Here is a 13248-nt window from a genome sequence, read left to right as displayed (position 1 = left end):
GAGAGACAGAGGTAAAAGGAAAATGGGACCAAAGCAAGGGAGGAGGCAAACATGGTAGGAATGAGAGATGGAGAAACCGAGTGATGGAATAGGAGACAAAGGGATGCGGAGGGGAGGCCGAGGCAGGGGCAGGAAGGAGTCCCGGGGCAGGTGAAGAGGGGTGGAGCACCAGACACATGGCTTCAATAAGGAAAGGACCAGGAGGGAGTCTGGGTGCCCCGAGCCTGTCAGGAGGGGTTCGGGGAGGCCATCTTGGCTCCCCCAGGGGAGGACACAGCTGGGTTAATCCCTCTGGTCTCCTGGGGCTTCTGGACTCAGGCCCCTTATTCAGGAAGTGTTGATTCTTCTGGAGAAGGAAGAGCAGGGGCCTTATGGAGGGAAGGGCAGAGCCCGGGGGAGCAGGGGGGACCTAGGGGGCTTCCGAGGTCCTGGGGCTGGGGCGGCTTCTGCTGGGAACGAGCCGGGAGGGGCCCTGTGCCCCCCTCAGAGCTGAGCTCTGTTCTGGGACTGGAAGAGAAGGGGGGGTCTCCGCAGGGCTCTCAGGGAACGGCACAGGGAGCAGGGGATAGCAGAATGTTAGGGAGACGCCCTTTCTCGCAAGATCCTAGTCCAATTCCTTTCTGCTTTTACCTGGACAAATCTCCTCGATTTATCTGATTTATGTGAGCTGAGGGCTTTGTCCCGCACGAGAGTCGGGCCTCCAAGATTTTGCTCGGCTAACGCCGAATTAAATCTAATCGATGAAATTGAGTAGGGATGAATGTCAAGTCTTACACTTGGATTCAAAAAACCAGCCTCACGGGTAAGCTGAGTGGTTAGAGAGCAGCCGGTCTGGAAACTCTCCGGGAGTTTTAGGGAACTGCAAACTCCAACAACACAAATCGGCGGCATGAAGGGAGAGCTCACCAAGTTCAGGACTCTTTGGGTTGCATCAGGCCGAGTTCCAGGGCCAAGAAGCAAGGGAACCACTACACATGGTCACCATCAGACCTCACCGGAGGGACTGTGTTCATTTCTGGGTACGACGATTCACGAATTGCTTTGTCCTTTTGGGTTCTAGGTATAACTGGTAGGATCTGGTCCAGATTTGATTCACGGTGACTTTGGAGGAAGAACTCTGGGCTGATTTTATGCTGCAGGAAAAGCCTGAGAAGTTGGGACTCAAGCTCTTGTGCCAAAAGTCGGGATTTTTGAATTTCTCAAAATTTACTCATGCTCATTTGCTTCTTAGCACAGTGCCTGGCACCTAGTAGGACCTCAATAGATATCGATTGATTCTGCATATTGTGGACTTAATCTGCTCCACTGATCAACCAAATTGTTTTGATGATTACGTTTTTTGTTCAGCTTTGTTTGACTCTCCACGATCCCGTTTGGGGGGGGTTTGTGGCAAAGATACTGGTGTGGTTTATCTTTACTTCTCTTACTCATTTTACAGATGAGGAAACTGAGGCAAACAGTGACTTCCCCAAAGTCACTCAACTTGAAAGTGTCTGAGGTGAGATTTGAACTCAGGAACTGTTGGGCCAGTGTTTTATGTCGCCCTGTTAAATACAGTTCTGTAGTTGGTAAGAACTGGTCCTACCAACTCTCCTCTCTTCCCACACTTTTAATTGGTATTTTTGACCTTTTATTCCTTTGGACAAATTTCATTATCTTTTGATATTTGAATAAATGAATTCATTTAGGTCACATTGTCTTTTTAAAAATTTTTTTTTATTCTTCCTTCCCATGAGCAATTGATATTTTTCCAGTTGTTTAGATCTGACTTTATTTGTGTGAAAAAATGTTTTTTAATCGTGTTCATAAAGTATCTGTGTGTATCTTGGCAGGGAGACTCCGATGTAGTTTATATTGTCTGCAGTTCTTTTCTTTTCTTTTCTTTTTGGCTGATGTTAAGTGACTTGCCCAGGGTCACACAGCTAAGAAGTATTCAATGTCTGAGGCCAGATTTGAATTCCGGTCCTCCTGACTTCAGGGCTGATGCTCTGTTCGCTACACTGCCTAGCTGCCCCTACCTTAAGATTTTCAAAGCTCTTTATATTATGGTATCTCACAACCCTATAGAGCATGCCCATTTTACAGATGAGGATACTGAGGCTAAGAGGGATTAAGTGACCTACTGTTGGAGTCCAGCTCCAATGAAAACCGAGAGTGTGGGTACCCAAGGCCAGGCGGAAGATGTGCTTTGCAGTCTCCATTTATTAATCTCAGGACCAGCTTAATATATCTCTTATGATGACATCGTTTAATATGCACATTTCGTACTTTGACATTTCAGTGTCCACTCCAACCATCAATACTGAGATACTTATCAACACAGAACTGTAACTAATCCACAGAATTTTAAATAGCTGCAATGTTTCTATTTATTCATTCATTTATTCATCTATTTATTTATCCATTTATTTGTTTACTTATTAGTTTATTTGTTTGCTTGCTTGTTTGTTTAGCAGTCCCAAGATGCGGAGTAGTAAATAGCAGAAATGATCACCCTAATGTATTTTCCTCCGTATGTACTTAGTTCATTGTTAGGGGGTAAAAAGTATATTTAAAATGCCTTGTTTCAATTGTCTGCACTCTCCCTCAAGATTATCCTGCTTTTTACCCAGTATGTTTTTACAATTATTAGGGTGATGGTAAGCCAACGTGGGGACGGACCAGTTGGCGCTCTACGTCTGTTGGAGACGGTAAGCCGTCGTGGGCAGGGACCCGCCGGCCTTCTACAGCGTACTGAGAATCGCACAGCTGATATCGGAGGTGAGATTCAAACTCAGTTCTTTGCTTCTGCAATGCCGGAGAAACCGAGGCAAGACAGAGATTCGTTTTTTAATATTTTACTTGAGGAGAATTTGGGCTGGCCGGTCGGGCAGGACTCTTGTTCAAAAGATGGCTGACCCCTCGCCGGCTGAATGGGACTCTTGTCTCAAAGCATCCAGCAGCGAGCAATTAATTCCAGAGACTTTTATAGGGCTCTAGCTATGAGGGAAACAAAGGCAAGGGGGGGGGGGCAGCGCAGAACACTGGGTGAGTGGACGAGCCATAATTCCAGAAAAGGATCATACTTTAGTTCTGAATTGACATTTGAGGTTCCTTCATAACCTGCCCCCTTACCTTTCCAGTCTTCTAACACTTCTTCTCCTCCCTGTGCCCTTTGACCCAGACACCGGCCTCGTTGTGGTCCCACAAATGAGACCCTCCTTCTCTCAGCTCTGACCATTCTCTGACTTTCTCCTAAGCTTAGAACCTTCTTTCTCTTCGGCTCCAATCGCTGACCTCCTAAGCTTCCTTCACGTCCCATTAAAAATCCCACTGCATCAGGAAGCCTTCCCTTTACCCCTCTCGATTCTAGTACCTGCCCTCTGTTGATCATTTCCTCTTTTTCCTGGCTATAGCTCGCCTTGTATATGTATTGTTTTCATGCCGATTCCTCCCTTTAGATGGTAAGTTCCTTGAGAGCAGGCTCTTCTGCTTCTTTTTGTACCCCCGGCTTTTAGGGCCTACTGCGCTTCATAAATCTCGACTGATTGATCGAGGCGAATGAGGGGGAGCGATTTGACTCAGTCCCAGAGTCTCTGAGAGATCCAAAGGGCTGCCTGTGTCACAGACAGATAAGGGAGGACCCTCGTTCTGCCCGGCTTCACAGAGCGTAGGAGAGAGGGGGGGATGAAAAGACCCAGATTTCGGCTCCATGTCAGGATCGACTTCTGGCACCCCAGTTGGAATGGGCTAGCCCAGAAGGGACGTCTCCAAACACAGGGTCAATGGGGTCTTGCCAGGCTGAGGGGGACGGGCTCTTTGTTTTGGGAATAGGTTGGACTAAATGTCTCTGACTGCCTTTTGGCTTCAAGATGCCACATTTTAAGGGATAAGGACCTTAGGCCAAGGACAGTAGCTGGCGAGTGCCAGAGGTGGGCTTTGGCTGAGGGAGCCGGTCTCCGGGGACCACCGGGCACATCAGACAAGGGACCACGATGTCTGCTCCCCAACAACTCCCCCAACAGCTCAGTGACGGTTTTCCAGCTAGGAGAAAACCAGTTCCAGCAAGACAGGATTTGGCAAAGAAAGGTCATCCCAGAGGTTGGAAGGAGGGCCGGGACTCAGAGGGAGAGCTAGCATTCTTTCATCCATTGACCCATTGATAAATGATCAATCATCACCCATTCTCAGAGGCAGCATTATCCAGTGAAAAGACAGCTGGCTCTGGGTTCAAATATGCTGCTTACTACCTTGGGAAATATGGCACAGGGGAAAGCGTACAGTAGACAGAGGCCCCGAGTTTGAATCCTGCCTCTGTGTGTCTTGGACAAGAACAACTTTCTCAAGGGCCAGTTTCTTTATCAGTCAAATGGTGGGGACAAGCTAGATGGCTTCTGGGGCCTTTTCCAGCTTGAGGGCTAGCATCCTGTGAATGGGTCCCTTATTTGCTCTAGGCTTCAGTGAACCAAGGGGGCTGGCTGGGGGATCGCTAAGATCTCCTTTCAGTTCTTAATTGATGACCCTCTTACCGAACTTCCAGGCCGGGGGCCCCAAGGCAGTTCATCTCACTTTTTGGTGGTTCTTTTGGATCTGCCTCTCTCTCTCAATGACTGGATGTCCACCATTTGTGCTACCTTCCTTCCTCCCTCAAAAGCAGACGGGGTGGTGGGGGTGGGTGCGATATGCTCCCCAGCTCATCCTTAGCAGCAGATTACCCTGAAGGTAGGAAAGACAACTGGGAGGGCCCCCAAAGATGGCATCGTTTTGCCCGCTGGATGAGAGTGAGTGGCAGAGGACTCAGACTGGGACTCTCCTCGTGCCTCTCTGCCTGTGTCCCAGCTTCTCTTTCCCAGAATGTTCCCTTTCTGTTTAACTGGAGCCAACTAGGTGGCCCAGGGGACACTTAGCGGGATGGGCCTGGCGTCAGGAAGCTCCCAGTCTGGAACCAGCATCAGGCACTCACTAGCTTCTGACTCTGGGCGTTCTTGGCCTGTTTCCACTTCTGTGAAATGGGAATAATAAAAGCATCTCCCTCCTGGAGTCATTGTGAAAATTAAATGAGTTAATGCTTGTAAAACAGACAAACCTCAAGGAGCTAAATGCATCCTGGCTGTTAGTCTTTTCTCCAGTTGCCCTGTGTCTCGTCCCCAAGGGTCTCTCTGGCTCTGGCTCTGGCCCCCTTCCCTTCCGCTTTCTCTCTAATCCTTCTGTCCTGAACCTCAGTCTCTTTGTCCTCTCACTGTGTCTGTCTCACTGGCTATTTCTCTATCTCTATTTCTATTTCTCATTTTGTCTCTCTGTTTATTTCCATCTCCGTCTCTCTCATCATCTATTTCTCTTTATCGCTGTCTCTTTCACATCTGTTTTGCTCTGTCTGGCTCTGGTTCTCTCATGCTCTATTTGTCTCCCTCTGTCTCTCTCGTATCTATTCTCTCTGACTCTCTTTCTCTTCTATTTCTCTTTATCTCTGTCTCTTTCACCATCTTTTTATCTCTGGCTCTGGCTCTCTCATCATCTATTTTTCCCTCTGTCTCTCTCCTCTCTCTTCTTTCTGGCTCTGTCTCTTGTCTTTCTCTTTATCTCTGTCCCTTTCACCACTTATTTCTCTTCCTTTGTCTCCCTCCTTTCTATTCTCTTTGTTTCTATCTCTGGTCTATTTCTCTTTTTGTCTCTCACCTATCCATTCCTCTCTCTCTCACTCACCATCTATTTATCTTCTGTCTCTGCCTCTGTCTCTCTCACCATCTATTTCTCTGTCTCTTGTATTTTTCCTTAATTATTTCTCCCTGCCTCTGTCTCTCTCACTCATGATCTATTTTTCTCTCTGGCTCTGGCTCTGGCTCTCACGATTCCTGTCTCTCTCTCATCTATTTCTCTTTGTCTCTGTCTCTTTCACTATTTCTCTCTTTGTCTCTCTTCTATCCATTTCTCTGTTCCTCTCACTATTTCTCTGTCTCTGTCTCTCTCTCTCACTATCTATTTTTCTCTCTGCTTCTGGTTCTCTCACAGTCTATTTTCTCTTTGTTTCTCTCTCTCTTATTTCTCTTCGTCTTTCTCACCCTCTATTTTCCCCTCTCTTTCCTATCCTCTCTGGCTCTGTTTCTCTTGTCTATTTCTCTCTGTCTCTGCCTCTGTCCCTCTCACATTCACCATCTATTTCTCTTTGCATCTCTCTGTCTCTTTCATTATTTCTGTCTCTCTCTTATCCATTTCTCTCTGTCTCTCTCACTATTTCTCTGCCTCTGTCACTCTCTTACTCTCTATTTTTCTCTTAATCTCTATCTCTCTCACTATTTCTCTCTCTCACTATCTATTCTCTCTGTCTCTCATTCACCATCTATTTCTCTGTCTCTTGTCTCACTATTTGTCTCTGCCTGTCTCCATTTCTCTCATCTATTTCCTTTCGTCTCTGTCTCTTTCACTGCATATTTCTCTCTCTCTCATTATTTTTCTGTCTCCATATCTCTCATCTATTTCTCTATTTTCACTGTCTATTTATCTCTTTGTCTCTCTCCTATCCATTTCTCTCTGTCTCTCTCACTATCTATTTCTTTGTCTCTCACTATCTATTTTTCTTTCTGGCTCTGGTTCTCTCACTATTTCTCTTTGTCTCTTTCTCCCTCTTATTTCTCTTTGTCTTTCTCACCCTCTACTTTCCCTCTATCTCTTTCCTATCCTCTCTGGCTCTGTCTCTCTTGTCTATTTCTCTCTGTCTCTGTCTCTTTATCTATTTCTCTCTGTCTTTGTCTCTTTCACTATTTCTCTCTGTCTCTTTCACTATCTATTTCTCTCTGTCTCTTTCACTATTTCTCTGTCTCTTTCACTATCTATTTCTGTCTCTTTCACTATCTATTTATCTCTGTCTCTGACTTTCATTATCTGTTTCTCTCTGTCTCTGTCTCTTTCACTATCTATTTCTCTCTGTCTCTTTCACTATCTATTTCTCTCTGTCTCTTTCATTATTTATTTCTCTCTGTCTCTGTCTCTTTCACTATCTATTTTGCTGTCTCTTTCACTATCTCTCTATCTCTTTCAACTATCTCTCTCTTTGTCTCTTTCACCATCTATTTCTCTCTGTCTCTTTCACTATTTCTCTCTGTCTCTTTCACTATCTATTTCTCTTTGTCTCTTTCACTATCTATTTCTCTCTGTCTCTTTCCTCTCTCTGTCTCTGTCACTATTTCTCTCTCCTCCTCTGTCTCTTTCATTATCTATTTCTCTCTGTCTCTTTCACTATTTCTCTCTGTCTCTTTCACTATCTATTTCTCTCTGTCTTTGTCTCTTTCACTATTTCTCTTTGTCTCTGTCTCTGTCTCATCATCTATTTTCCTCTCTGATTCTGTCTCTATTTCTGTCTCTACCACTCTCATCTATTCCTCTTTATCTCTGTCTCTTTCACTGCCTATTTCTCTTTGTCTCTCTCCTATTTCTCTCTGTCTCTGTCTCTGCCTCTCTGTCTCTGCCTCTCTCACACACACACTCACCATCTATTTCTCTCTCTAGTTCCATCTCTTCCATCTTTCTCACTCAATCTCTTGCCCTATTTTCGTCTCTGTGAGTCTCCCCCCCATGTCTGGCCCGGAGTCTTTTTCTCCGTCTGTCCCGAATGCCATCTAATGTGACAATTCCCTCCTGGCAGGGAGCCCTCCCCTGTCCCCAGGGGATAATGGCCAGAGTTTTTTAAGGCGCTAATCCTCTGGGCCCATTTCTGGTCTGGGAACCGTTCCGCCGCCGATGCCTCGGACCCAGGCTGCTCACAATGGCACCAAACACCACCTCCAATCTCCACTCGAGATGGAGAGGCGAGATTTCCTCCTGGACTCATTTCGGGAGGATTAGCTAAATCTTAGATCCACGTTAACCCCACACAAAGCTACGAAGATTAGGGAGAATTTCTTTTATTCACAGGGGTCTTAGAGTTTTCTTTCCAAAGGGATTATACATCTCTCTCCCTCGACATATATATTTATATAAAGAGATAGATAGATATTTAAGACGGCCCCAGGCAGCAAGCTGGGAGCTTAGGAGAGAAATACCTATCGATGTCTGCAGTCTCCATACCACGAGACTCGCTGGGCCAGGACCATAACTGACTCACAGCTGAAGGGCAGCTCTCTGGGTCTGCTGGGCTGGGAGGCGGCCATCGGCCCCAGTCTCCTCGTGCTTTGGGAGCCGGGTGGCGGAGGGCATGGCGCTGGCTGGCAGGGCCGTGCCAGGCCGGGGGAACCTCGGAAGGCCGTGTCCATTCAGCATTGACCATATCCTGTCCAGTCCTCCCCCGCCGGCCTTGCCCCACTTTGGCCCACAGACCCAGATCAAGAGTCCTGAGCCGCCCAGGGGGTCCCGGTCTCCCGGAACCCATCCTGAGGACCCAGAGGAGCTGGAGGAGCCAGGACCGGCAGCCTGTGGCATCTGCTGCTGCTGTGCCCACCACGCCGGCCCCCACCATCTGCAGGAGCCTGCTGTCTGGCTGGGTGAGTGTGCTTCTCACGGAGACTCAGGCCCCAGAGGAGGGTCCGTGCTCATGGCTGCTTCAGAGAGGGGCTTGGGGGCCTGGGATTTGAATCCTGGCCGAGCTCTGGCCAAGTCCTGCGCCCTCTTAGTCTTCTCTTCTGGCAAGTGCGAGATTTGCTAAGCTCACTGCTAAGGGCTCTCAGCCCTGATGTTCTAGGACCCGCTATCATTGTGAGCTTTGGAGGGACCCTGGACAACTGGTCTTCTCCCTGGAGCAGGAGGCAGAGGGCTGGATAAAGGGATTAGCACAGCATCTAACGGCCCAGGAAATGTCAGGCTGGAGGGGGCTTAGAACAGGGGGTATCAGGGCTGGAGGGGCCTTAGAATAGGGGATGTCAGGGCTGGAGGGGCCTTAGAACAGGGGATGTCAGGGTGGAGGGCCCTTAGAACAGGGGATGTCAGGCTGGAGGGGCCTTAGAACAGGGGGTGTCAGGGTGGAGGGCCCTTAGAACAGGGGATGTCAGGCTGGAGGGGCCTTAGAATAGGGGATGTCAGGCTGGAGGGGCCTTAGAATAGGGGATGTCAGGGCTGGAGGGGCCTTAGAACAGGGGATGTCAGCACTGGAGGGATCTTAGAACAGGGGTTTTCAAGGCTGGAGGACCCTTAGAACAGGGCCCTGAACATCTAGCCCAACCTCTCATTTTGCAAGGCCAGAGGCTGAGACAGCCTGCTAATTAACCCCACTGTCCTGCTGTGTGACTTTGCCATTCCAAGGCTGCCTCTGGACAGAATGAAGACGGAGAGCGAGAGCAGGGGCCACGCTGCCCCGGCAGTTCCTCCATCTCCACCCTCCTTCCATTTCTAGCAGCACTGGAAGCTCTCCAGGAGCCAAGCAAGAAAAGGGCCCGGCTCCGGACAGACTCAGTCCCCTCCGGCCCCTCTTCTCAGGGACAGTAGCACTGACACTTAGCTTTCTAGGGCTTTGAAGGTTTGAAAATTACTTTTGTCTCCACAACCCAGACAGGCCGGGCGTCTAAGCACGATCTCCCATTTCATAGATGGGGAAACTGAAGTCCAGACTGGGAAAGGGTCTTGCTCATGGTCACGTGACCAACACCTGCCTTTGGAGTTTCCCCCTCCATCTTCGGGGCTCAGGGAGGGACCGTCCCCACCCGGGATGCTGCCCATGGCCGGCAGGCTTGAGGAGGGTCACGTGGGCGCCTCAGCCACTCCTCCCCGATCCCTTTCATGTCCCGTTTGTCTGAAGGGTTTGTGTTGGCTCCCATTAGACCGGGGCTCCTCGAGGGCGGGGAATGGCTTTGGCCTCTTGTTGTATGCCCAGAGCTGAGCACAATGCCTGGCACACAGTAGGTGCTTCATAAATGCTCGCTGCTGGACTCACCGACTCTCCTTTCCCCCAGTTTTTCACTTTTGTTCTCTTCTGTCCTTCCCCTGCCCTGGGTCCCCAAGGAGGCGATTCCTCTTCCTCTGGGCCGTTGCCTCTGGCACTGCTGCCCCTCCATTCTCCCCTGTCAAGGGATCGGGGTTTCTGTTTCTTTCCCTCTTTCTCTTTTCCTTCTCTGATATCTCCTCTGTCTCATTCTGTGTCTGTCTCTCTCCCTCCTTCTCTTTCCCCTCCTCTCTCATTCTTTTTCTCTTTCTCTTTCAGTTTCTCCATCTCTTTCCCTCCCTTTTTCTTCATTCTTTCTCTTCCTCTCAGCCTCTGTCTTTCTCTGTTTCTTCCTGTCTCTTTTTCTCTCCTTCCTTCCCTCTATTTCTCTGTCTCTGTCTTTTTTTCCTCTCTCATTCCCTCTCTCTTTCCATTTCTCTCATCTCTTTGCCTCCATCCTTCTCTGTCTCTCATTTATCTCTATATCTCTCCATCTCTTTTTCTCTGCCTCTATTTCTCCATCTTTTCCTCCCTTTTTCTTTCTTTTGGTCTCTCTACCTCTTTCTTTCTCATTTTCTCTTTCCATATCTCTCCATGTCTTTCTTATCCTTCCCTCTGTCTCTGTGACTCTGTCTCTCTCTTTCCCTCTCTCCATCTCTCCCTCCTTTCCTCTCTTCCCTTTCTCTCTGTCCCTCTCTCTATGATTCTATCTCTCTTTCCCTCTCTCCATCTCTCCCTCCTTTCCTCGCTTTTCCTCCCTCTCTTCCCTTTCTCTCTGTCCCTCTCTCTGTGATTCTGTCTCTCTCTTTCCCTCTCTCCATCTCTCCCTCCTTTCCTTTTTCTCTTCCCTTTCTCTCTGTCCCTCTCTCTGTGATTCTATCTCTCTTTCCTTCTCTCCATCTCTCCCTCCTTCCTCTGTCCCTCCCTGTGATTCTGTCTCTCTTTCCCTCTCTCCATCTCTCCCTCCTTTCCTCTCTCTCTTCCCTTTCTCTCTGTCCCTCTCTCTGTGATTCTGTCTCTCTTTCCCTCTCTCCATCTCTCCCTCCTTTCCTCTTTCTCTTTCCTTTCTCTCTATCCCTCTCTCTGTGACTCTGTCTCTCTCTTTCCCTCTCTCCATCTCTCCCTCCTTTCCTCTCTCTCTTCCCTTTCTCTCTGTCCCTCTCTCTGTGATTCTGTCTCTCTTTCCCTCTCTCCATCTCTCCCTCCTTTCCTCTCTCTCTTCCCTTTCTCTCTGTCCCTCTCTCTGTGATTCTGTCTCTCTTTCCCTCTCTCCATCTCTCCCTCCTTTCCTCTCTCTCTTCCCTTTCTCTCTGTCCCTTTCTCTGTGATTCTGTCTCTCTCTTTCCCTCTCTCCATCTCTCCCTCCTTTCCTCTCTTTTCCTCCCTCTCTTCCCTTTCTCTTTGTCCCTCTCTCGGTGATTCTGTCTCTCTTTCCCTCTCTCCATCTTTCCCTCCTTTCCTTTCTTTTCCTCCCTCTCTTCCCTTTCTCTTTATCTCTCTGTCTTCCTCTTTCTCTCTGTGTGTCTCTTTCTCTTTCTCAGAAAAGTTCCACAGAGAAGGCCAGAAAATCTGAGTTCAAATCCCAACTCAGCCACGTAGGACCTGCATGACCTTGGGAAGTAAGCCGACTTCTCTGGACCTCAGTTTCCTCATCTGTGGCAGAAGAGGGTTGGATTTGACACCCTCTGAGGTCCTTTTTTCTATGTTCCCACGTGCCTGATCAGCTGGCCCTGGTTCTGGGTTGGACACGGGCCCCAGAAGGCCCCATGTTCTGGCCCCATTGAGCTGTGGGTCACGGGTTCTGGGTAACTTTGTGTCCCTCTCCCAGATTCCAGGTTTCCTTGGCCACTGAGGCTGCTTCCTGCTACAGGCCGTGTGTGCAAGGGGCCCCGGGGCCCCCCAGCTGGGACCCTGCCCCCATTTCAGCCCCTGCAAAGAAGAACCCGGAGGCACCGAACCATCTTCAGCGAGGAGCAGCTGCAGGCCTTGGAGGCCTTGTTCTTGCAGAACCAGTACCCAGATGTGGTGGCGCGAGAGCATCTGGCTAACCGCATCCACCTCAAGGAGGAGCGAGTGGAGGTAGGAGCTTGGTGAGAGAGGCGGAGGGAGAGCAGGGAACCTGCGAGGGCCCAGGAAGGCACCGGACCCTGCGGGCCACCCCCACCTCAGCCTCTGCATGTCCCCCCCCCATTCTGAGCCCCCAGACTCCTCATTCTTGTCCCGCTTTGATTTCTGCCCAGCCTGCCCTCCCTCCTCCGTCCCTCCCCCTTCCCTTCTTCCCCTTGCTCTCTAGGGCCCCTCCCAGGCCTGGCAGTGTCTCCAGCCTGGATGTTCTGTGTTCTCGGATGCCATTTCACGTTCTAAGTTTTGTCCCCGTGCTGACATTCTCCATGGTGGGCTCCCCGGCCCGCGGCTCCAGCCATGGACGTCTCTTTCCAGAAGTCCTCTTGGGAAGTCCCTGGGGAACTTGGCAAGCAGATCCCACTGTCCCCGAGCCCTTTTCCCCATCCCATTAAAGGAAGGTAGGGAAATCGAGGCAGGAGCGGAGGACAGCATGGAGGAGGCACCCACGGCTCTTCCTGTCTCTCTCCCCCTCCCCTTCCACAGGTCTGGTTCAAAAACCGTCGGGCCAAATGGAGGCATCAGAAGCGGGCGTCGGCCTCGGCCCTCATCCTGCAGGGCGCTAAGAAGGCCCCCAAGGAGAGCTGCTGAGGGGACGGCAGGGAAGAAAAGACCGGGGACTCCCTGGGAGGAAGGGGGACAGGGTGGAGAGGCTGGCAGGGGGATAGCAAGAGCTCCTGCCTCCCTGGGGTCTCTGGCCTTTTTAATTCTCCCTGTCCCTTGCCCCTTTGCCTGGAGCGCCAGTGATCTTGGTGCTGACGGGGGGCTTGGGTGGGAGAATTGATAAAGGAAAGCGGTCTGCTCCTTATAATCCCCTCAGTGCTGGCCCTGATCCCACCTTCTTCCCTGAGACCCCGAGGTACCGGGCCTTCCACCCTGATGATCAAGAAAGCCCCCTTTGCCTGGTTCCGGGACCTTGGGCTAGGTGTGAGGCTTCTGAGAGAGGGCCCAGACCAGTGCCCCCGTTCCCTGTAAGTCAGTCAGGAGCGTAGGTAGAGTCTCCGAGTTTGAAAAGGCTTGGATCCTGTTTTGTCCAAAGTCTGAGGTGCCAGGACTTTGCTTGTCAACCCCTACCCCCAAACCCATCTGTCTAGGATTCCTTACGATCCCCTGGGAGTGAAACTTCCCGTCACATCCCAAAGACCACCCCGACCTCTCGTGGCTGCTAGTAAAGATCCTTGCCCATCGTGGGCCCTTTTCTTGGGCTGACGGGAGTGTTAGTCCTGGGGCTCTGGAAATACAGGGGGGGAGGTCCCTATTCCATGTTGTCCTGAGCTCTCCCTTCCTTCCTTCCTTCCTTCCTT

The 13248-nt window shown here is 50.0% G+C and overlaps 1 protein-coding gene across 1 annotated transcript; it reads left to right on the top strand.

The window, feature by feature from the left end:
* Window positions 1-8162: 8162 nt before the first annotated feature.
* Window positions 8163-12540, top strand: GSC2 (goosecoid homeobox 2). Its single transcript, XM_051976311.1, has 3 exons — window positions 8163-8453; window positions 11652-11902; window positions 12431-12540. Exons 1-3 carry the CDS (start codon window positions 8168-8170, stop codon window positions 12533-12535), a joined length of 642 nt encoding a protein of 213 aa, XP_051832271.1. The 5' UTR covers window positions 8163-8167; the 3' UTR covers window positions 12536-12540.
* Window positions 12541-13248: the final 708 nt, after the last annotated feature.

The sequence above is a fragment of the Antechinus flavipes genome, chromosome 1 (genome assembly GCF_016432865.1).
Source record: "Antechinus flavipes isolate AdamAnt ecotype Samford, QLD, Australia chromosome 1, AdamAnt_v2, whole genome shotgun sequence".
Taxonomy (NCBI): Eukaryota; Metazoa; Chordata; class Mammalia; order Dasyuromorphia; family Dasyuridae; genus Antechinus; species Antechinus flavipes.
The sequence above is the reverse complement of the archived record's forward strand: the minus strand, read 5'-3'. Positions and strand labels throughout refer to the sequence as shown.